The sequence below is a fragment of the Nothobranchius furzeri genome, chromosome 5 (genome assembly GCF_043380555.1).
Source record: "Nothobranchius furzeri strain GRZ-AD chromosome 5, NfurGRZ-RIMD1, whole genome shotgun sequence".
In the NCBI taxonomy this organism is placed as follows: domain Eukaryota; kingdom Metazoa; phylum Chordata; class Actinopteri; order Cyprinodontiformes; family Nothobranchiidae; genus Nothobranchius; species Nothobranchius furzeri.
Window position 1 is genome coordinate 79,901,084 of NC_091745.1, and position 23,037 is coordinate 79,924,120.

At 47.1% G+C, this 23,037-nt stretch overlaps 1 protein-coding gene across 3 annotated transcripts in view; it reads right to left on the minus strand.

Annotated features, from left to right (window-relative positions):
- Positions 1-9,843: 9,843 nt before the first annotated feature.
- The window catches only part of galnt1 (UDP-N-acetyl-alpha-D-galactosamine:polypeptide N-acetylgalactosaminyltransferase 1), a 49,288-nt gene continuing 36,094 nt past the window's right edge, over positions 9,844-23,037 (minus strand). For all 3 annotated transcript variants that reach the window (XM_015950637.3, XM_015950636.3, XM_054741416.2), the window contains exons 5-14: positions 19,437-19,603; positions 18,752-18,879; positions 18,350-18,429; positions 18,014-18,184; positions 14,343-14,460; positions 13,980-14,160; positions 12,131-12,270; positions 11,950-12,048; positions 11,559-11,693; positions 9,844-11,440 (exon numbers count right to left, since the gene is read on the minus strand). In XM_015950637.3, the coding sequence (XP_015806123.1) occupies positions 11,294-11,440; positions 11,559-11,693; positions 11,950-12,048; positions 12,131-12,270; positions 13,980-14,160; positions 14,343-14,460; positions 18,014-18,184; positions 18,350-18,429; positions 18,752-18,879; positions 19,437-19,603 (1,366 nt within the window). In that variant the 3' untranslated portion in view covers positions 9,844-11,293. The remainder of the gene's footprint in view (positions 11,441-11,558; positions 11,694-11,949; positions 12,049-12,130; positions 12,271-13,979; positions 14,161-14,342; positions 14,461-18,013; positions 18,185-18,349; positions 18,430-18,751; positions 18,880-19,436; positions 19,604-23,037) is intronic.

Below are 23,037 nucleotides of genomic sequence, written 5' to 3' on the forward strand. Positions count from 1 at the left end.
CGTTGTCTGTATTTGTTCACATTGATCATTTAAAAGCATTTGTTATGAACTGGAGCTTTTAGAGATCAAAGCCTGGATGGTGGGAGCTTTCTTCAGCTGAATGAAGATCAGACTGAGATCCTCATCTGTGCCCCAGACAAGCTCGTTCCCAAAGTCAGAGACTCTCTTGGTCAGCTTGCTTCTCACACCAAACCTTCTGTCAGGAATCTTGGCGTGACCTTTGACCCAGCTCTCACCCTGGATTCTCATGTCAGTTCTCTTGTTCGCTCTTCCTTCTTCCATCTCAGGAACGTTGCTAAGCTGAGTCCCATTCTGTCCCGCTCTGAACTTGAGACAGTTCTCCACACCTTCATCTCCTCACGCTTAGACTACTGTAACTCTCTTTTCACGTGTCTGAGCAGAACCTCCCTGAACCGTCTACAGGTGGTTCAGAACGCCTGTGCTCGGCTTCTGACCAAGTCCTCCAAACACACCCACATCACCCCGCTTCTCCTCCAGCTTCACTGGCTGCCAGTCAACTTCAGGGTTCATTTCTAGATCCTGGTTCTGGTCTATAGGGCCTTACATGGACAAGCACCATCTTACATTGGTGATCTTCTCAGTCCCTACACCCCCAGCAGGTCCCTGAGGTCCAGTGATCAAAGCCTACTGGTTGTGCAGCACCAGGCTAAAGGTCAAAGGTGACAGATCATCTGCTGCTGTGGCCCCCAGACTCTGGAGCTCTCTCCCCCTGAGCCTGAGATCAGTGGACTCAGTGGTCTCCTTTAAAAAGCAGCTGAAGACTCACTTGTTCAAGCTGGCTTTTGTATGACCTTCTTCACCTCTCTCTCTTTATTCTGCTCTCCCCACCTATTCCACCTTCCTCAGGATCCACTGATCTCCCTCTTTCCTGTTCACTCTCTCTCTTTCTTAACATTTTATCTTTTAAATCACAATTGTCTATTTTTGCTCATTTTAAATATATTTTCAAACATTTTCTAAATGCTTTTTTATATTTCTACATTTTTTGTTTTTGTGAAGCGCCTCGTGGTTTTTATCTTGAGGCGCTATAGAAATGATATTTTCTTCTTCTTCTTAGAGGACGTAAATCCGAGTTTTGCCCCGACAAACCGGAAAGAGTCAACTTTTCTGACTGAACAGAACTTTCCCCGGGTGTTGGTGAGAACCGAGTCAGCCGGTCATCTGTTCTGGTTTACAGATCGTCCATGTGTCAGTGGCGCTCCCAACAGATGGACAGAATAAATACCAAATCCAGGAAGCGCTTCAGTGCAGCTGCTGGTGAAGTCGGGAATGTGTCCAGGAAACACGCCGGCAGATCAAATGACGGCTGTCCGGTTCTCATTTAGTTACTGGGCCAATGCAGGGCTGCCTGATTATTCTGGTCAGCAGGAAAATCACTAATATTTAATACAGAGAAAAATGAGATGGAAACCCTTTAGAGAGGGGAGTGTAGGGATCTGTTGCACCAGCAGGTGGCAGAGTTTAGCTGTTTAGTGGCGATTAAAACTCCATCCACCCATTTTCAGCTGCTTATCCGGGTCGGGTTGGCGGGGGCAGCAGCCTAAACAAGGAGGCCCAGCTCCTCCGGGGAATCCTACGGCGTTCCCGGGCCAGCCGACAGACACAGTTGCTCCAGCGTGATTACAACCATAAAAAATGCCTAATCTCAGCTCTGTTTAAATGAAAATCAAATAGTTTTGTCACGGTCACAAACTTCTACATTTTTAATCACATGAATAAAATCTGGACAGAGCTGCTAACAAAGCAGCAAAGAGCTGCCGCTGCAGCACAGGGAATAGAATTTTACAGGAAAACCTTCTGAATGCCACCACTGTGTGTGTGTGTGTGTGTGTGTGTGTGTGTGTGATGGGCATAATTATTCATAAAAGTTACAATCCGCCATCTTTACCCCAGGAAACTAAACGCCTCCAGATGGAAGACATGAACTTTTTTCAACAATGTAGATTTTTATGATTCCATTTGTTTAGTGAGCTGAAAAGTATTAATCCCAACAAACGTTGTGATGCTTTGCATCTAAAATCCGACGGCTCAGAACTCGTGTTCCTCTAATAAAACCGCAGAAGTGAGAAAAGTTCGGTACAAATCCACCTTCTGCTAGAGAAACTACTAAAACTAACTCCTGCTTGTGGGTAGTATTAAAGTACTACGGTGCTCGTCTGGTGACTGACGTGTACTCAAGTATTCCTACTACATGAAATAAAAACGACTGAAGTGTCTTGAATCCAAAGTAGGACTTCAATAGATGACAAATGAGATTTTACAGACATGAACCTGATTCTGAGCTCTCTTCTTCCCTCCTGGACTGAAGAGCGGCTCAGCTTTGATAGATTTCTTCACATCAAACACTTTCTCCTGACGTCTGAGGCACAAAACCCAAAGAGAGGTCTTCCTGAGCCAGCGAGGCTTAAATCTTTAGTCTCAGACGAGACTTCCTGGAAAGATGGAGGTGACGACAATCCAGAATTCGGTTTGATCTTTGCAGGATTTTCTGACTCGCATCTTTTCAGCGGCCAAATTCATTTCAGACCAAAGCCTGAATCATCTCATCTTCTGTCCTTGGATTGCTATTTAGTCCCCCCCCCCCCCCCCCCCCCCAATAGCACAAACAACTAGTGTTGTGCTATTTACTAAAATAAATAACTAGTTACCTTTACAAAAAGTAACTCAGTTACTGTGTTGATTACTAGCACCAAATAGTAATGCATTACAGTTTAAAGTAACTTTTAAAAGGAACATTTTTAAAATTGTACCCATAATAACCCAAATCATTGCAGTATGAAATATAATCATAAAATGTAATTTTCAACTAACTACTGTGCACACACCACCGCCATCTTGACCATGTCCCATCTCGTCACTCCTGAAAAATACAAAAAAATGGAGCTGAGAGCGTAGCTATGAGAGTGGGGTGGTTCTTTTCTTATTTCCTGTTTGTGACATCACAAACGGACTTTTTGAAATGGTTGTCTTTAGGCACATCGTTACTAAAGCCAAACACTGACAGAGAACGGATGGACATCTTACATGTTCTTGTGGAGATAAATCATCAGTGTTGCAGAACAAATGGAGTCAGTGGTAGAGTTGTGTTGCTGTTAGCCAATCAGCAAAGAGATGTCTAAATATAAGGAAGTAGGACTCCACAACCTTCCGTGTGAAGGTCTCCTCTCATGTGGCTCACATCTACTTGTGAAAGTGTGCACCAGGGCTATTTTTCCCAGAGCTTGACTTACAAGGCATTCGTTCCCACTAGAGACCACTGCACAAGTACTGACTAAATGAGTGTACAACACCTGAGCCTTAATGAGCCACTAGCAGCAGCTTTAACATTTCTTTTGACTCACTTCTGCAATTTCAATGGTTTTCAAATCCAAATAAAGACACTTTATCAGTGTAGATCACTACAAAGGGCCTACATTATTATCCGGATGTATAGATGAGTTGATGATTTCAGGCAGTAGCTGCACTGGAACCCTCTAAAGATTCTTAATTCTCCAGTTGTATCTGCAGAACAGATGCTTTCAGAAAATAAATGCAGCGGCATCAACACTTTTTGCAGCCATATGCAAAATAAAGAAGACGAATACGTCTTCCTGATGACTCAGGAGCGGTTGACGCATGAATAATTCAGCGGACCAAAAAAATATGGGGATTTGAATAATCCACTCTGCCCTGAAGGCTTACTCAGTCTGCAGCCCGACTCCATTATCATCGCACTGGACCGGCGTGTTCGCCAACAGCTCAGAGAAGAAGCTGGTCTCTCCTGCTGCAGGAGTTTCTCTGTTCATCACACACGCTCTTCAGCAGCAGAAATCACAAACAAATCAGGAAAAAGTCCATCAGACGGGGAGGTTCAGGAATAAAAAGCTGTCAGAAAGGAACTTGCTTTTTTTCCAGACACCTGATGCTTTTTCATCTCAAACCTGACATCTAAGGTCTGAAATCCTGAGACCTAACAACACCCTACAGTAACGTCTTTTTAGACTGTCAGTGCAGAACTCTTGAGACTTCATGCGTGCAATTATAAAAAAAAACACTAAATACTCACAAGACAGGAGTAAAGGATTCAATTTAAAAATACTTTATTAATCCCAGAGGGAAACTGATTGCTGTAGTAGCTCAGAATAATAATAATAATAATCAAGTCATCAAAGAGGTGTTGTATATTACAATGGCTGTTGGCAGGAAGGATCTCCAGTAGCGGTCAGTGTCGCAGCCAAACTGAAGAAGCCTCTGACTGAAGACACTCTTCCGTTGTCGGACAGTCTTGTGAAGAGAATGCTCAGGGTTGTCCATCATTTTCTTGATTCTCTGGAGAATCCTTCTTTGCATCATCTCCTCCAGTGGTTCCACAGTCGTCCCCAGAACAGAACCAGCCTTTGTTATTAGGCTGTTGAGCCTTTTCAGGTCCCTGCTTCTGATGCTGCTACCCCAACAGACGATGGCTGAAGAGATTACACTCTCAACAACAGACTTGTAGAAGATCTGCAGCATCTTGCTACAGACACTGAAGGACCTAAGCATCCTCAAGAAGTGCAGTCTGCTGTGTCCCTTCTTGTAAACGGCTTCGCTGTTCTTTCTCCAGTCCAGTCGGTTGTCCAGGTGAACTCCAAGGTATTTGTATTCCTCAACCACCTCCACTTCTTCTCCCATGATGGAAACAGTGTTTGACTCCACCCTGTTTCTTCTGAAGTCTAAAATCATCTCCTTTGTTTTGTTCACATTCAAGGTCAGATGATTGTTTCCCCACCATGCCACAAAGCGCTCCACCAGCTCTCTGTACTCAGCTTCCTGTCCATCTCTGATACACCCGACAACTGCAGAGTCATCTGAGTATTTCTGTAGATGACAGGTCTCTGATTTGTACTGGAAGTCTGAGATGTTCAGGGTGAAAAGCAATGGTGAGAGTACAGCCCCCTGTGGTGCTCCAATGTTACTGATCGCCTGGTTTGATGTGCAGTTCTTCAGCCTCACAAACTGTGGTCTGTTTGTCAGGTAGTCTTTAATCCAGGTGATAGGTGAGGCCCCCACCTGTGTCTTCTGGAGTTTCTGGCAAAGTACATCAGGCTGGATTGTGTTAAATGCACTGGAGACATCAAAGAACATGACCCTCACAGTGCTGCCTGCTTTGTCCAGATGACAGTGGGTTGGTTGAAGCAGCTGGATGATGGCATCTTCAACTCCAACTCCATGGCGATAAGCAAACTGCTGCAGGTCCTGATATGTTCTAGTTTGCTTATTCAGGTGGACCAACAGGAGTCTCTCCAGGACCTTCATGATGTGGGATGTCAGGGCAACCGGTCTGTAGTCGTCATTGACTGATGGGCGAGTTTTCTTTGGAACTGGAACAAGGCAGGATGTCTTCCACAGGACTGGAACCTTCTCCTGGGCCAGGCTGAGGTTGAAGAGGTGCTGCAGAATCCTACAGAGCTGCTCTGCACAGGCCTTCAGTACTCTGGGGCTGACACCATCTGGACCTGCAGCCTTGTTCCTGTTCAGTCTCTCCAGCTGCCTCTTCACCTGACTTCTAGAGACAGATAGGTGGGAGGGGGAGGTAACTGGGGCAGCAGCATCTCCTGACTTGGTTGAAGACAGATTTATAGAACCAGAAGAGTCCATGACTGCGTTAGAGGACAAAAGAGCTGGCGTGTGACAGGAAAATGTTGGATCAGAGGAGGATGGGATGTCTGATTGGCTGGGGATAGGCGAGGAGGATGCTGGGTTTGTTCCTGAACTGAACCTATTGAAGAACTTGTTCAGTTCATTGGTTGTGTCCAGGCTGCCATCTGTGCAATCCTTCCTCTGCTTGAAGCCTGTGATCTTCTTCATCCCTGACCAGACATCTCTGATATTGTTCCTCTGTAGTTTGCTCTCCAGTTTCTTCCTGTATGCTTCCTTGCTGTCTCTGATCTTGATCTTCAGTTGCTTCTGTATACTCAATAATTCCCTGTCTCCCTCCTTGAAGGCTCTTTTTTTCTCATTTAGCAGATTCTTCAGTTCACTGGTGATCCAGGGTTTGTTATTAGCGAAGCATCTCACTGTTCTGGTGGGTATGATATTGTCCACACAGACGTTTATATAGTCAGTGACACATACAGTCATGGCATTGATGTCCTCTTCATATCCTTGGCAGAGTCATCCAATCTGTGGTCTCAAAACAATCCTGCAGGGCTTCTTCAGCGTCCTGTAACCATTTTCTCACAGTTCTTCTTGTCACAGGTTGCCACTGAACAAGTGGTTTGTATTCTGAGCGGAGAAAAACAAGATTGTGATCCGATTGTCCCATAGGAAGTCTTGTTTTGGACATGAATGCATTATTTACATTTGCATAACACAAATCCAGTGTCTTGTTTTCTCTGGTGGAGCAGCTGACAAACTGTTGAAATGCTGGAAGTGTAGCAGAGAGCGAGGCATGAGTAAAATCACCAGATATAGCCACAAATGCATTGGGGTGCTGGGTTTGTAGCTTAGCGACAACGAAACTGATGGCATCACATGCACTTTCAGCAATGGCTGAAGGTGGAATATAAACGGCTGCCAAGACAACACTGGTGAACTCTCTTGGCAAATAATATCGGTGACAACTTACTGCTAAGAGTTCAACATCTGGACTGCAGAGACAACATTTCACTGAAACATGACCTGGATGCCACCATCTGTTGTTAACAAGCACTGCCACTCCACCTCCTTTTATTTTCCCGCTCCTCTTCAGATCTCTGTCTGCTCGTACAGTCAGGAATCCTGGCAGAGAGACGCTGGAATCGGGGATATGGTCCTGCAGCCACGTCTCAGTGAAACACATAACACTGCACTGCCGATACTCTGGCTGAGTCCTTGAAAGGGCTTGGAGTTCATCCATCTTTTTGGCCAGTGATCTTACATTGCCCATTATGATCGATGGAAGAGAAGGTTTGAATTTTCTCTTTCTCTGTCTCCGTTTTGCTCCCGCTCTGCACCCACGCTTCTTGCGTTTTAGCTCATTTGGGATTTGTGGCTTCAGTTGAGGTATTATTTCAGCCTTCCCAATGTTAATCAGCTGCTCCCGATTGTAAACCAGCTTGTTGCCCTGGTTACGCATCATAACAAATGCTCAAAAAGTGAAAAAATAGCAGTAAAAATCCACTAAGCTTTACAGCACCAGAAACAGAAAAGTAAAATGTCCACAAAATACCGTTCTCCTTGAGAAACTAGAAGAAAAAATGTCCAATAAAAGGCAAAACTTCCATATAGTCAACAGAGCTACTCTAACATGCAGCCACCCAGAGCAGCGCAGTTCCGAAATGGTTAGCTACATAGGTGCTTGGTTTTGACCTGCCAGTGGGTCCCAGTGGTGAACAAGGTCGTTTTGTCAGGAAGTGAAGAGAACACTTTCTCCAGGTCAAGGATGAGGTCCTGCCCTAAGAGGAAGTATCTCAGGGTCTTGTTGACGAGTGAGGGAAAGCTGGAGCACGAGACGGGCGGATTGGTGCTGCATCTGCAGTGATGCGGGTGTTGTACCGGTCTGTCGTGGTGAAGAGAGCTGAGCCGGACGGAGAAGCTCTCGATTTACCGGTCCATCTGCGTTCCTACCCTCACCTATGGTCACGAGCTTTGGGTAGTGACCGAAAGAAAGAGATCGCAGATACAAGCGGCTGAAATTAATTTTCTCTGCAGGGTGGATTGGGCTCTCCCTTAGAGATAGGGTGAGCAGTAGGGTTGTCACGGTAACCGGTATAGCGGTAAACCCCGGTAAAAAAGTTGACAATAAAAATAACCGTCCAGTTTTAAAAAAACTAAATTATCTCGGTGGGTTTACCGTGGCCGCGGTTTCGGCGCAGTGACCCTTACCAGCCACCGTCGCTTCAGCTGAAGTTCCCGCGGCGCGCACACGCACTTTTTAATTTGCAACGGCACCAAAACTTTGAAGCTGAAATAATGGCCGAAGGAGGAGACGGCAGCGCCCAGGACATCCATCAGCCCTCAAAGAAGACTAAATCGGAAGTATGGGCTTATTTTGGATTTCTGAAAAATGCTGAGGGACAGTTAATAGAAGACGGCTATCCCGTTTGCAGAACGTGCAGGAAACAAGTGTCTGCAAAAGGCAGCATCACTTCGAATCTAAAGGCACATCTTCGTGACCATCACCCACGTCTCTACAGCCAGTGCAAGGTAAGTTAACATTAGCATTTTAGCTGAAATGCATGACGTGAGGACTTTTGGCTGAGGGAGAATACAACGAGTCACTACATACTGCAGCCGCAGCGTCCTCTGCCAGCATTTAAACCGTGTCACGGACACCCTGTTGCTGGATGAAGCATCTTATTTGTTGATGATGAAGAGAAATATACAATTAGTTCCTTGTCATTAGTTTGTTTACTTATTCAATGCCATTTATACTTGAACGTTTGGATTTGATTACATAGTGTAGTAGTTATTTTAGTCATTTGTTTAAAGTGGCTATTTATTTTAAATACATATTTTTTTAAGGTTGACTTGTACAGTGCTCAAGTCAAGTGTGGACTGGAGTTTTAGATTTTCATTTTGATAATGAAGAAAACAAGTATATGAGAAAACAAGTGGTGTTTCTTTGATTTGTTTACATATTGTTTATGTTTCGAATGTTTGGATTTGTATCATTTAAACCTGCACTGACTGCTGTAACATGTTCCAGAAAAAGAAGCGGTTTGTTCCTTTACTTGTGAAAAGTTGCCCTTTTGCTAAGGCTTTGTGTTATTTTAGGTTTAATAAACATGTTAAACCTTTTCTAAACTATTTCAGTTTGTGTAGAACAGGACTATCAATGCTTTCTGAACATATGCAACACCGTTTAAAAAATACCGCGATAATACCGAAAACCGTGATAATTTTGGTCACAATAACCGTGAGGTTAAATTTTCATACTGTGACAACCCTAGTGAGCAGCTTGGTCATTTGGGAGGGGCTCGGAGTAGACCCGCTGCTCCTCCACATTGAGAGGAGCCAGTTGAGGTGGCTCGGGCATCTGGTCAGGATGCCTCCCTGGTGAGGTTTTCTGGGCACATCCGACTGGGAGGAGACCTAAAGGTAGACCCAGGACACGCTGAAGGAACTACGTCCCTCACCTGGTCAGGGAACGCCTTGGGATTCCCCTGGAATAGCTGGGAGAGGGAAGTCTGGGCCTCCCTGCTTAGGCTGCTACCCCTGCGAGCCGAACCTGAATAAACGGCCGAAAATGGATGGATGAATGAATTGTTCCCTTAAAGCAGAAACCTGGAGTTTTCCTCCTTTCAGGAATAACTATTATTTTATTCAGAAAGTGAAAGTCTGACCCTACAACACGATATAATGTAGGATGTCATTAAATCCTCACAAGAGAGGCGTTGCTTCCAGCTGTAATTACAGTAGAGAAGAGCTTAAAGGTGCAGTACATTATTTCTGCCTCTAGATGGCGTCCTCTGACAACAAACACCGGATTTCTGCTCTAACAGGAGCGTAAATTGCTAGTTTGATGACGATGGGATGTTATATTGATGCAGTGAGTAGTGATTTGCCGAAATCTCAGATTCAGACACAAAAACCTTTAGACCCGAGTGGATTTAGGGTCCTCCGGTCGGCATGAGTCGATATTAAAGTGATTAAACACGAACATTTTCCAGGGGAGAGACGATTTCTCCACCACGTTTGGTGCTGAGCAGGAACAGGTAGGAAGCAGCATTTGATTTATCGGTGTGTTTTTTAGGGAGCTTGTTGCCTCGTCCTTCAGGTTTTTGAGGCCTTGATGAAGTTTCTCTTCATGCTTTCCTCTCCGACCCCAGGACAAACGTGGTTGTGTGAGCTCACAGACACCGAAACAAAGTGCTGCAGGACTTGGTCTGTAAACCTTTTCACTTTTATTGTCTACATTTGGATCAGCTCTGTGTGGAAGCCTGGACAGCTGCTTTAACCCCCTCCCCACAAACATCAATACAAATCAACACACTCCCCCCATCTCCGTCCACATCTTCACCACACACACTCGCTCAGACACGCCATGTCCAGATCTCTGTGAAATCTCCCGTGTCCCGACTCATAGCAGCAGGAGACACGAATAAAAACATGTAACAGAGCCAGGATGGCTGAAACGATAACGGTCTGTTTCTCACTCGAAGATATGAGAGCAAAAGTCTGGAGATTAGCCAGCAGAACTGAGATATGTGGGTCTGATCACAGAGTCGTCCTCCATCACTCGCTCTGATTCCTTCACCAGTGACGTCACGTCAGCTGATAAATAATTCAGAGACTCGAGTTTTCGTAAGTGTGTGTGTGTGTGTGTGTGGGGGGGGGGGGGTTAATCAGGATGCTGAGATGATAAAAAGAGATAATTACCTAAAAGAAAACACATCCACACCTGCAGATACGTACATCCACACACTCCAGCGGAGGATAAAAGCCCTTTGGAGTGTTTTTTTAAACTGATACGAGCCTTTTTTTCTGAACGTACATGATCAGGACGTTATGGGTAACTGACCCTTACCATCACCAGTCCACAGTGTGTTGATTCAACGTTAATCAGCTTTAAAGACAACAGAGACGAAAACAAGAGAACCGGACAGTCCAGGTAAAGACTAGACAGAAATCTCAGATAGCACAAACGTTTCTCTACCTCTACGTCTCTGCTGAGGCCAGACGGCGGATTTAGCTCCATCGTTTTCCTTTAAATGTGCAGAAATTCCTCAGGCTTGTCTGTCAGATGAGATGCCAGGAAGTAACACCAGGGGGAGACACACACTGCTGCGTGGCTGTAGGAGGGGCTGACACACACACACACACACTGAAACATGCATTCTTCATAAGAGTTAAAAAATTAAATAAAAAAGAACTCAAGGAATTCAGGCCCTCTGCAAAGCATACATTCACCTTAGAGTTTACACACACACACACACACACACACACACACACACACACACACACACACACACACACACACACACACACACACACACACACACACACACACACACACACACACACACACGCGCGCACGCGCGAGTCTCTCTTCATGGTTAAAATCTCGAAATAAAAAGGTCCAGAACAACAATAAGACAACAGATATGGTCTCTAGAGTGAGTCTCTGCTCGTGGTTCGCTCTGAGGAACATCTCCTCCCTCTGGTCTCTGGCAGAGGTAGTACCATGCCATGTCTCCTCCTCGTCCTCCATTCCTGACTCCCTGCACGGGAAGTGTCTGTCCTCGTGCCCAAATGTAACAAACATGCCCGTTTCAGTGTTTTACTCGTGGCCGCTCATTCAGGGCCGCGGTGTGTCAGCGTGGGGGCGTGGTCAGAAGACCTCCGGTAGTGTGACGTTGCGGAGCAGCCACTGTTGGGAGCGTGTGTGCGTGCAGTCTCTGACGCTGGGCACCTGGCTGTCCTCCTCGCTGGCCTTGTCCAGACACTGGTTACTGTTCACGTGGACCAGAGTCAGCTTCTACATGCACCACAGGGAGAGAGGGAATGAAGAGTGAATCCATCTAAATCCCTCTTTTGTGTTTTTGGCTCAGTTCCTGGTGGCTGAGCCACACGTGGCCAGAGCGCCTCCCACTCACCACAGGATCGTACTCCCACAGCTGGTTCCCTTTAAGGTGGTGGCACTTCAGCATCATGACGGGTCCGTTTAGCTTGGAGACGTCCAGACACAAGTCATCTGTCCTGATCTCCTTGTTGGCTGTGTAGGAGAAGACCTGCCGTGGTGCAAACACACGTAACACTGGTGTCACCTGTGTGACATCACTGGTATGGAACGTGCTGTGCAGAGGCTCCACACTAAGCAAATGTTCCTACATCAGTGTTCAAATCTTAAATGAGGAAACTGGGCCGTAGATCAGCTTGTGACGAAACTAAGATCCAAATTCAAAAGGAGATTTAAGGTTTTATACGAGTTTGACTGTAAACACTCAGCTGTGGATGTAAACGTTTGCTTCCTGTCGGGTCTCCTACCTGGTTACCTCCCATGCCGTGGCAGTTAAAGATGCCGACCTTCTCATTCTCCTTTCGGGCCATGTTGTCCAGGCACTGGTTGGTCTCCACATTTCGGATCTGAGACAAAATCCCACAAAAACACTCACAGAGGGGAATGTTCACTTTGTGTGTGTGTGTGTGTGTGTGTGTGTGTGTGTACCTCTCCTAGAGAGTAATAATGCCTTGGGATCTGGGAGTCAGGGTAGATGTTCTCCAGGTACCAGCTGAAGGGTTTACACTGCAGCTTTTGTCTCAGAGCAGAGCGAGAGGAGATGTCTCCGTAGTCCACTTTAGTCACACCTGGACACACACACACACACACACACACACACACACACACACACACACACACACACACACACACACACACACACACACACACACGGTAGAACATCAGCGGCTGTAAAGTTGGACGTTCAGCAGGAAAGTGCTGGTTTGTTTCTGTCGGGCCACCAGACGGGTCAGAACCTCTCCTTCATGAGGCCGTACAGAACCCACCGGGTGTCGTAATTCAGATGGAAAATTGGACCCTACATCAAGAGGCTGGTAATGCATGAGGTCATAGTTGTCTCCCTACAACGTGTCCTGTTGTCATGACGACTGGGCTGACGTGCCAGCTGTTTGTGGGAAGCGCGCTGGAGCTGGATGGGAACAGCTGAAATGATCCGTCCAACAGGCTGGTGCTCGTTGATCACTCGTGACTTTTGCCCAACGACGTCTGACAGAGCGAAGAAGCAGGAAAGCTCCTCTGTCAGGGTAATTCTACTGCTTGGAGCCGCTGGCCATCTTTTATTGTTTCCTCATGAAAAACACCCAAAGTGGTTTTGGGCTCCACTCATCCCGTCTCAGCTGCTTTCCTTCAGCTCTTCTCATTTGTACGAAGGTGATGCAGTCAGCTGGATGAGGCTAAAGCTACGACACAACCACCTGCTCCCCCCCCCCCCCCCCCCCATCCAGGTAGTCTCCTCTTCTGGGCTGTAAACACTAACACCCAGTCTCTCCATGTAGCTAGCGGTAGTTTAATCTCCACAGCTGTGTGCTAATGTGGAACTTCTCATTGAAGAACAATGAAATACATAATCCTGAATTAAAACTCAGACCACATAACAGCCATTTTTACACATTTTATGGAAAAAACAGAAAACACAAAGAATCTGCAGGATCACATCAGTTAAACCTGCAACGCAAACGTGGAAAACAAATGAGCTTCAAACTTTTTTTCATGCCTCTTAACAAGATTCTAACATCATAAAGCTATAAATATATTGTGGAGATAAAAAACTCGAATAAATATCAAAGTGGTTTTCTCACATTTGTCTGAAAACCTCCACCAAAAACACGTTTCAGACCAAAACCAACTATTGGTCCATTTGTTGGTCTCAGAACCGCCACACTTCCCCGGGCCCTCCACTCATCACACACTCACGAATTCAGCAGCACAACACCACTGGTGCGAGGTTCTCCGCTCAGTAACATCAGAGGAGGAGAAACAGCCGGCTGCTACCACTTCAGCGTCAGGACAAACTACCAGAGTCGCAAAACGAAAATCAACGTCTGAATTCATGGACAACGGAAGACATTTGGACCTAGAAAACAGCGACTGGTGTTTAACGCTATCCCGCGTCCGGCTCCGACAGAACAATCTCAGGAAAGATAACTTGGGGGGGGGGGGGGGGTTAACGCTCAAAACCTAGCTTGCTCTGTAGATTCGCTAAAGCAGCTTTAAGCAAACCTATAAATGTTTTAGTGTATTCATCTACAGTAAACCTGGTGAAACCTACAGTAGACTCTCTATTGCAGCCTGGTGTGTGTGTGTGTGTGTGTGTGTGTGTGTGTGTGTGTGTGTGTTCATGCAGGTTAATAGATCTTTTGTAGCGTGAAATTACTCGCCACCCCCTCATCCTACACCGCTGCAATATCACAGTCACCAGGTTAATGAATTGATCGCTCCCTCCATGGAGATGAACCTCCACACACACACACACACGCGCACGCACACACACACTCACCAGGAGAGATGATGTAGAAGAAGTTCTTGAACTCGTCCATCCAGACTTCTGCCAGCCGTCGGTTGTTTTTGTTGATGATCTGGCCCGTTCCTCCGGGAAACGTGTACGGCGTTGCCTTCCTGAACACGTGACCCACATGAGAGCACGTGACGATCTCCAGAGTCCCCCCACACTGCCAGATCTGACAAGAACAGACATCTTAGAGACTTTGTGGGCTGGGAAAAGACAGAGGCCTGCTGGAAGTCCACCCTCTCAGCTTGTGACAGTGTGAATGAGCCGGTCCACACGGTAGGTGTGTGTTTGTGTGATGAGCTGCCGGTAAATGGAAACACTCCGACATGCCGAACGGCTGCGTTCACTCACTCGGAAAGAGATCTCCAGGTTTTCTCCGCCCCAGATGTCCATGCCTGCATCATAGGTGCCAATCTCCTGAAAATAATCTCTGTCTATGGAGAACAAGCCGCCTGCCATGGTGGGAGTCCTGAGCAGAGAGAGGAATCAAGAGCAAAGCGGGTGAGCGTCACTATTCAGCAGCAGCCCGTTTTCTAAAGGTCACCGGATCTACAGATCCCAGATCAGGCTTAGATTTCACCTCCGCTCCTTTACGGTCTTCCTGTTTGTTCATTTTTCCTGCTGCTGTGATGCTCACGTCACCGTTTAATGGCCTCTGCCCCCCACCACACACACACACACAACGGTTTCCTCCTTTGTATAACTGGCCCACTTTTCCATACGGTCTGTTTTTAGCTTTATTCCAACGTGCAGGTTCGCCCCCCCCCCCCCCCCCCAACACACACACACACACACACACACACACACACACACACACACACACACACTGAAGGTAGCGGTGATTACAGAGGGTAATGGATGCGAGCTCTTCTAAAGCCCTCGTCTCGTTGCTTTTATGAGACTTAAACACGCAGCAGGAAAACAAACAGCCACTAAATTAAAGACACTTTGATCCTGATTAAAGCCGTTTACCCAAACGGAGCGTGTCACCATCATAAAAGCCGTGTTTATGGCCTCCTGCTGAAGTTTGCTGCTGCTGACAACAGAGAATACAAGAAAACTGGAAACCAGGGTAGCAGACGCGCTCACGGCCGTTTCCGGTCGTCTGACGACTTCTCTTTGTGGAAGGATTTTCCTCATGACTGTAATTTACAACAGATGAGCTGCTAATGATAACTTCCGCTGCTGACAGCTTCTTCTGAATGAGACTCGTCACATTTGGTAGGAAAGAGCAGAGCTAGCGGTTTTCAACAAAAGGCAGTTAAACACACAGAGACTACCTCAACAACCGCTGGAAGTCTAAACGTTTCCACCCAAAGCGCCGAAGTCACCGAGGTCACGACCATCGCCGCTTTGGTCTGGATGTCCCGCACACAGACTAGTTAGTCTCTAGAGCAAGGATGTCTAAACTTTTCAAGACAAGGGCCAAAATCATGAAGGTAAAACTCCTCATGGGCCACAAAAATAAAATAATAAAAACTTTTAAAATGCAAACATTATTTCATGTTTTTCAGTTGTTCTGCTCAAAAAAGACCTAAAATAGATGTAATGTAACATCTTGAAAATAAATCATTAAAATAAATGAATTTATATCAACAGCCTGCTGGAGAGACTTGTGAGCCACACAAAATCACTCTGTGGGCCGCAAACGGCCCCCGGGCCCCACTCTGGACACACCTGCTCTAGAGCGATGGATGGACGATAGATGGAAGGATGGATGGATAGAGGGATGGATGATGGATGGATGGATGATAGATGGAAGGATGATAGATGGATGGATGGATGATAGATGGGTGAATGGTGGATGGATAGATGATAGATGGGTGTATGGGTGTATGGGTGGATGGATGGGTGGATGGATGATAGATGGGTGGATGGATGGATGGATGGGTGGATGGATGACAGATGGGTGGATGGATGATAGATGGGTGGAAGGTGGATGGATGGATGGATGGATGGATGATAGATGGGTGGATGGATGATAGATGGGTGGAAGGTGGATGGATGGATGGATGGATGGATGATGGATGGATGGATGATAGATGGAAGGATGATAGATGGATGGATAGATGATAGATGGGTGTATGGGTGGGTGGATGGATGATAGATGGGTGGATGGATGGATGATAGATGGGTGGATGGATGATAGATGGGTGGATGGATGATAGATGGGTGGATGGATGATAGATGGGTGAATGGTGGATGGATGGGTGGAAGGATGGATGGATAGATGATAGATGGGTGGATGGGTGGATGGATGGGTGGATGGATGATAGATGGGTGGATGGATGATAGATGGGTGGATGGATGGGTGGATGGATGATAGATGGGTGGATGGATGATAGATGGGTGAATGGTGGATGGATAGATGATAGATGGGTGTATGGGTGGATGGATGGGTGGATGGATGATAGATGGGTGGAAGGTGGATGGATGGATGGATGGATGGATGATAGATGGGTGGATGGATGATAGATGGGTGGAAGGTGGATGGATGGATGGATGGATGATGGATAGATGGATGATAGATGGAAGGATGATAGATGGATGGATAGATGATAGATGGGTGTATGGGTGGGTGGATGGATGATAGATGGGTGGATGGATGGGTGGATGGATGGATGGATGGATGGATGATAGATGGGTGGATGGATGATAGATGGGTGGAAGGTGGATGGATGGATGGATGGATGATGGATAGATGGATGATAGATGGAAGGATGATAGATGGATGGATAGATGATAGATGGGTGTATGGGTGGGTGGATGGATGATAGATGGGTGGATGGATGATAGATGGGTGGATGGATGGATGGGTGGATGGATGGGTGGATGGATGGATGATAGATGGGTGGATGGATGGATGGGTGGATGGATGGGTGGATGGATGATAGATGGATGGATGGATGGATGGGTGGATGGATGGGTGGATGGATGGATGGGTGGATGGATGATAGATGGGTGTATGGGTGGGTGGATGGATGATAGATGGGTGGATGGATGGATGGGTGGATGGATGGGTGGATGGATGATAGATGGGTGGATGGATAGATGGGTGGATGGATGATAGATGGATGGATGGATGGATGGATGGGTGGATGGATGGATGGATGGATGGATGGATGGGTGGATGGATGGATGGGTGGATGGATGATAGATGGATGGATGGATGGATGGATGGATGGATGGATGGATGGGTGGATGGATGGATGGATGGGTGGATGGATGGATGGATGGATGGATGGGTGGATGGATGGATGGATGGATGGATGGATGGATGGATGGATGGATGGATGGGTGGATGGATGGATGGGTGGATGGATGGATGGATGGATGGATGGATGGGTGGATGGATGGATGGATGGGTGGATGGATGGATGGATGGATGGATGGAACCAGGAAAGTTTCTTCTTGGGGTAAAAAATATCCATAAAGATATTTTTTAAATTCTGCATTTGACAAACTGACACGACCACGGTGGAAATAATTCTCCTCGGACTTAAAGATCCATCAACGATCACTTGCGTCTGGCTGAGTGGACATGCTGAGTGTTCCCAGGAATGTGAAACAGCTACGAGAGAACGGGGTTCCTCTGTCATTAGAGCCCGGCACCCTAACCACCACCAGGAAGACTCTGCCAAGCAGAACCGTAAAAACAGCAGGAAAAAGCAGCGCAGAGCGTTGCATAAGTTATATTATCGCTGTGACCTTGAGTTGTGGCGTGGGCGTACTTAGAAACAAGAGCAGGAAGTGCTGCTGATAGAGGTGCAGGTTCCAGGGTCTGAGACAGGAGAAGCACCACAGCAGCTCCAGAGGAAAACCGACAACATTTTATTGGTTTGTTAGTATTCCTGCCCTGAGCGCACCGTTAACGCTGACAGGAAACAGCTGTTTTAATCAGCTGAAAGATCAAAAGCGTTGATTTACTGATTTAACTCCGCCCTGTTTCTGGACCCAGCAGAGAGGCCGAAGCCTGGAAACGTGAGAATCTAGTGAGATGTGTGTTTGGAAGGTCCACACACCTGACGGGGAGTGTGCGGTCTCCCTTGCGGCGGTCCATCTCTCTCTGAGGTACCGGGTACCAGCGGAAGTTCAGCTTCCAGTTGAAACCTCCGTACGTCATGTCAGATCCCGCCATGTACTCGAACGTGTCATCGCTGATGACGTCTATGATGGGGCACACCACCGTTCTCCTAAAACAATCAGAAACATTGGCCATGAAGAATCTCACGTGTGCCTATAAATAACAGATTTCTGTAATTCAGCATCAATAAACACAGAAACAATCCTGCAGGCTCAACAATGGCCCACGGTTTGTTTTGTTACATCATAACCAGCCAGCGGCGGTCGGCCCTTACTTGTCTTGTTTGATGCGAGCGAGCAGAGGCTCCAGCCACCCTGTGGTGCATTCACAATGAGCGTCCAGAAAAGTAATGACCTAGGTACACAGAGACAAAACATCAGACAAATCCAGCAGCGATTAGCAGCAGAATCAAGGTCAAAGGTTAAAGGACGTCACTTATGTGCAGTAGTGAGAAAAGGTACAGGGTAAGACTACTAGATTACTAAAACATCTACGTCGGGATTGCTGCTTGAACAGATCCTAAGCTGTCTGGTACGTGTCGACACGGCGTCGACTCATCCTTTGAGTTTAGCAGGTCTGAATGACTCATGATGACGATGCGTCGTGGGCGGAAGGCGAGTCAGGAGCAAACAGTCTGAAGAAATACTAGATTACACACACACACACACACACACACCTGGCCGGTGGAGATGGAGGCTCCCTTAAGGCGAGCACGGATGAGTCCGGACCGCTGCTCCATCCTCACCACCCTCACAGGCACTTCTAACTTCCAGACGTACTGCTCCAGCTGCCGCTTCAGAAACTCTGGCACAAGAAAACACAAACGTAAACAAACAAGAACACATGAAAAAGGCTGGATTATAACCTGCTCCCTCTGTGGAAACACACATGAAAGGTAACTATGAGCTCACATTTCTGCCTATGTGTGTGTCGTACACACACACACACACACACACCACACACACACACACACACACACACACACACACACACACACACACACACACACACACACACACACACACACACACACACACACACACACACACACACACACACACACACAAATCTCCATCTTACAACACCCAGCCTGAGGTGATGTGTGCTGGCAACTAGAATTGAGGGTTATAACGGTGTAATCTCTGCGGCTGGCAAATTAAAGACCTAATCTTCCCCAAACAGGGATTAACAGCATAATGCAGGGCGGAGTGGGGCACACACACACACACACACACACACACACACGTACATGCAGGCACATACAGCTCTCACACAATCCAGTAACATCATAGAGCATCCCTGAAAATGAGGCGGAGCCTGAACAAGGGTGTGGAGGAACGATCAGCTGTGTGTGAGGCTACCTCTCTCGCTGGCGTCGTCCACCAGGACAATCTCCTCCAGCAGTGTGTGTGGCGAGCGGTCGATAACGGAGTGAACGGTTCGCAGCAACGTACTCCAAGCCTCATTGTGAAACACAATCACCACACTGGTGCGAGGAAGATTATCGGGGTATAACTTGTTCTTGCACCTGTAGAGAGTAAACAACACGATCAGAACACGAACCGAGAGATGTGAAGCGGCTTCGGGTCTTTCATTCGCAGCACAACGATCCAGCCTCCGTCTGACTCTAAAAAAGCTTTGGTGAATGTGAGTCTGCACCATCAACCTGACAGCAGACTGAGCGGGGACAGAAGTCTAGGTCGTCCCTTTCGCATCGCGGCCCAGCGAGGAAACGTGATTCTGTTAAACAGAGAAAACTAAAGATGAGAAAAGAGGGAGCAACAAAACCAACAGTCCCAGTTTTAGAGGGTGAAACAACCCAGAGAGGGTCCATCTGCTCAACGACAGCTGATTAATGACGCTATTAGAGTTCAAGTCATTTTCACTGGAGAGGAGCACACAACTCCATGGAGATAACGAAGTGAATGGATACAAGACACCAACAGATACTTGAAAAACAAACATGAAATTAGAGAAAAGCACATTTTAAATGAAAACATGGACCTGCTGCAGCATTAGGACAAGGTGCTTCCTGCATCTGTGCTGCTAGTGCGACGGTGTAGGCACAGGAGGAGGACCGCTAACGTAAAACCACCGTTTATGGATGCTAAAGGAGTTTAGTTAGAGGGACTGATCTAAATGCCGTAAAAACAAGTGTAAATGAAAGCAGCATTCGTCTCTGGGATGAAGCAACGTTACTTCTCAGCTTGGAGCAGCTAAACAGGAAGTAAGTCAGACCTGAGCTAGCCCTGTTAGCTAGCAGAGGAGGTTTCTGGTGTAGTAAGCTCTATCCTGCCTACCGGACCTCTGAACCAGGCCCCAGTGGCTTCTTTGTCTTAAACCTTAAGTAGGAACAGAGTCCGGAGAACTCCTGACCAGAACCAGACCATGAGGAGTCCGTCGGAGGCCTGGCGGCGCCGTGGCTGTTGTGTAGGTGCGCTACATTAGGAATTATGGCAGAACAGGTGCCAACAATGGTTCCTAAAGCTAATACGAGGCTAAGCTTAAAGCGGTAGTTGTTGCTGCGTGCAGCCCTGTCCTGTAACCTGGAGCCGTGGTTTAGGGGGCGGAGCCTGAAGAGCTTTGATCAACCAAGTGAGCAGTCTTTCTTGGAAAAATAATAGTTAAAAAGCTCCAAATGGCTACTTCCATGGAAAATGCTGCCTGAGCTGTAGCTGGTTTAGCGTGTGGGAATCTGGTACCGCTGACCGACTTAGGCCCAGGTGGACGCCAGTTCTCGGACCTTCAGCTGTCCATCAGTCAGTTTCCTCAGACAAACTCCAGTAAGCAGCTCATCCACCCGCAGGAGACAGAACCGATGCCAGCCGTGACTTCCTTTCCCTCCCAGCAGCCACATGGAATATGATCGTCACTCCTCCAGCTTGTGATCCTCCTGAGCTGAGGAGCTTCCTCTGCCTCTGCTGCAGCTGATTATGACAGAAGGAATGTAAGAGCAACAGAGAGGAGGTCAAGAGTATAGCTGCAGCCGCCTCTGAAGCACGCTACAGAAGACACAAGTTCAGTGCTGCTAATGCGCTCATTCCCTCCAGAGGGAGAAGACGATTCACTGTAAAAAGGCTTTTATTCACAGCAGACCTGACAGTTTAACACAGCTAGGCCAACCGTACTCGTCAACTCCAAAAACTTAAGCAACTTTTTGGAGAGGCAGGAAGGGTGGTGGAAAAATGTCTGGCTGCAGTAAAAGCAGAGTAATGAGTTACATGTCGTGTCTCCCACCAGTGGATTGTGGGAATTTTTAATATGGGCGTGCAAAACTGGTTTTAATTAAAGATGATCATTCTCGCAACATTAAACTTACACAGACTCAGAAATCCACGAATGCATTCTGGGACGCACCGCAGTGAGCAAGTAGAAAACAAGAGAATGTGTCGAGTTTCAGGGGTGATGCGGTCATGGAAAGTGTTTTTGTACACTACAGATCCACCCAGTATGCATGCTTACACACACACACACGCACGCACGCACACACACACACACACACGCACGCACGCACGCACGCACGCACGCACGCACGCACGCACGCACACACGCACGCATGCACACACACACACACACACACACACACACACACACACACACACACACACACACACACACACACACACACACACACACACACACACATTCCTGTGCTTGCTATTGACTCCGTCTTATCTCCTAATTAGAAAAGCGGATAGGCAGAAGGAGGCCCAGTGAAAGCACACCTAGTGATCAACTCTCGCTCAGAGACTAAAACCCATTTCACGGATCAATGTCTTCATTCTTTCCTGCTGTCTGTTATGCGCATGTCCCTGCCCAACAGCCATGCGTCTCTCTGGCTGTCGTCCTCCACACCGTGCTGAAAAGCCTCATTACTGACCTAAGACTTCCTCTGTGGGATCCAAAAGGGTCAAAGGGTGACGGAGAGGTAAGATGATTTCCGAGCGCCAAAACGAACGCTGACACATGGTTAATGCGGCCGAGGAGATAAAATCGGTCTGACTGTCCAGGGTCTCCTGTCAGAACACACAGCTACAGCCTCAGAGGCTAAATGAAACCAGCATCTCCACCTTCATGTTGCTGGAGTGATTTTATTTCAGCGCTGTTGTTCTGGTGCTTTACAGATGAAAGCAGCGAGCCAGTTGGGCCTGAGAGGAGTCCAGTTCTGAACATCTTCCTAAAGTCTAGTAATGATTCTCTGGTGTGGAGTATTACAGGCTGGCCAGATGCTGTCTCAAGGTTCACGTTCTTCTACCTACCAGCACTTATCTGGGCTCTGTGAAGGCACGAGCTGTAAACATCAGACCTGATCAGAAGCTGTGCTTGTAGCTCACGGAGAGGATACGATGAAACATTTCCACCATCTCCATAGATGATGACAAAGTCGCCTCCACCATGATGATGACAAAGGCCCAACTGGAACATGTGGAGGTTATCCTCAGCTTGTGATGGCTGCTGCTCGATTGCTTGTGACGGTAAAGAAATCTGTGGCATGTTGATGGAGTTGGCTGACTTTAAGGCTGTGTCATTAAATACAACTGTAAGTACTTGTGTTGGGCTATAAAATAAAGAAGTGTATGAATTAGTAACTAATCTAATGAGCCACTCATTCAACATGAAAGAGACCCTTCACTCTGAAGGGCACTTCACCTCCTGCAGTACCTTTTCTGAACAGTAGGAGTTCATCCGTCATACAAACGGGGGTTTCACACATAAGCATGTACACATGAACAAGTCAGTGATCCGTTACTTTGTTCTTTTTTTACACAGCGCAGTAAAAAATAATTGTTTACCTTGAAACGGACATGTTTCGGCTAGCGACTCCACCCACCATCAGAGCTCGTGGAGCTGATGGTGGGTGGAGTCGCTAGTCACCGACACGGCTAGCTCTAATGGTGGGTGGAGTCGCTAGCCACCGACACTGGCTCGCTCTGATGGTGGGTGGAGTCTCTAGCCACCGAC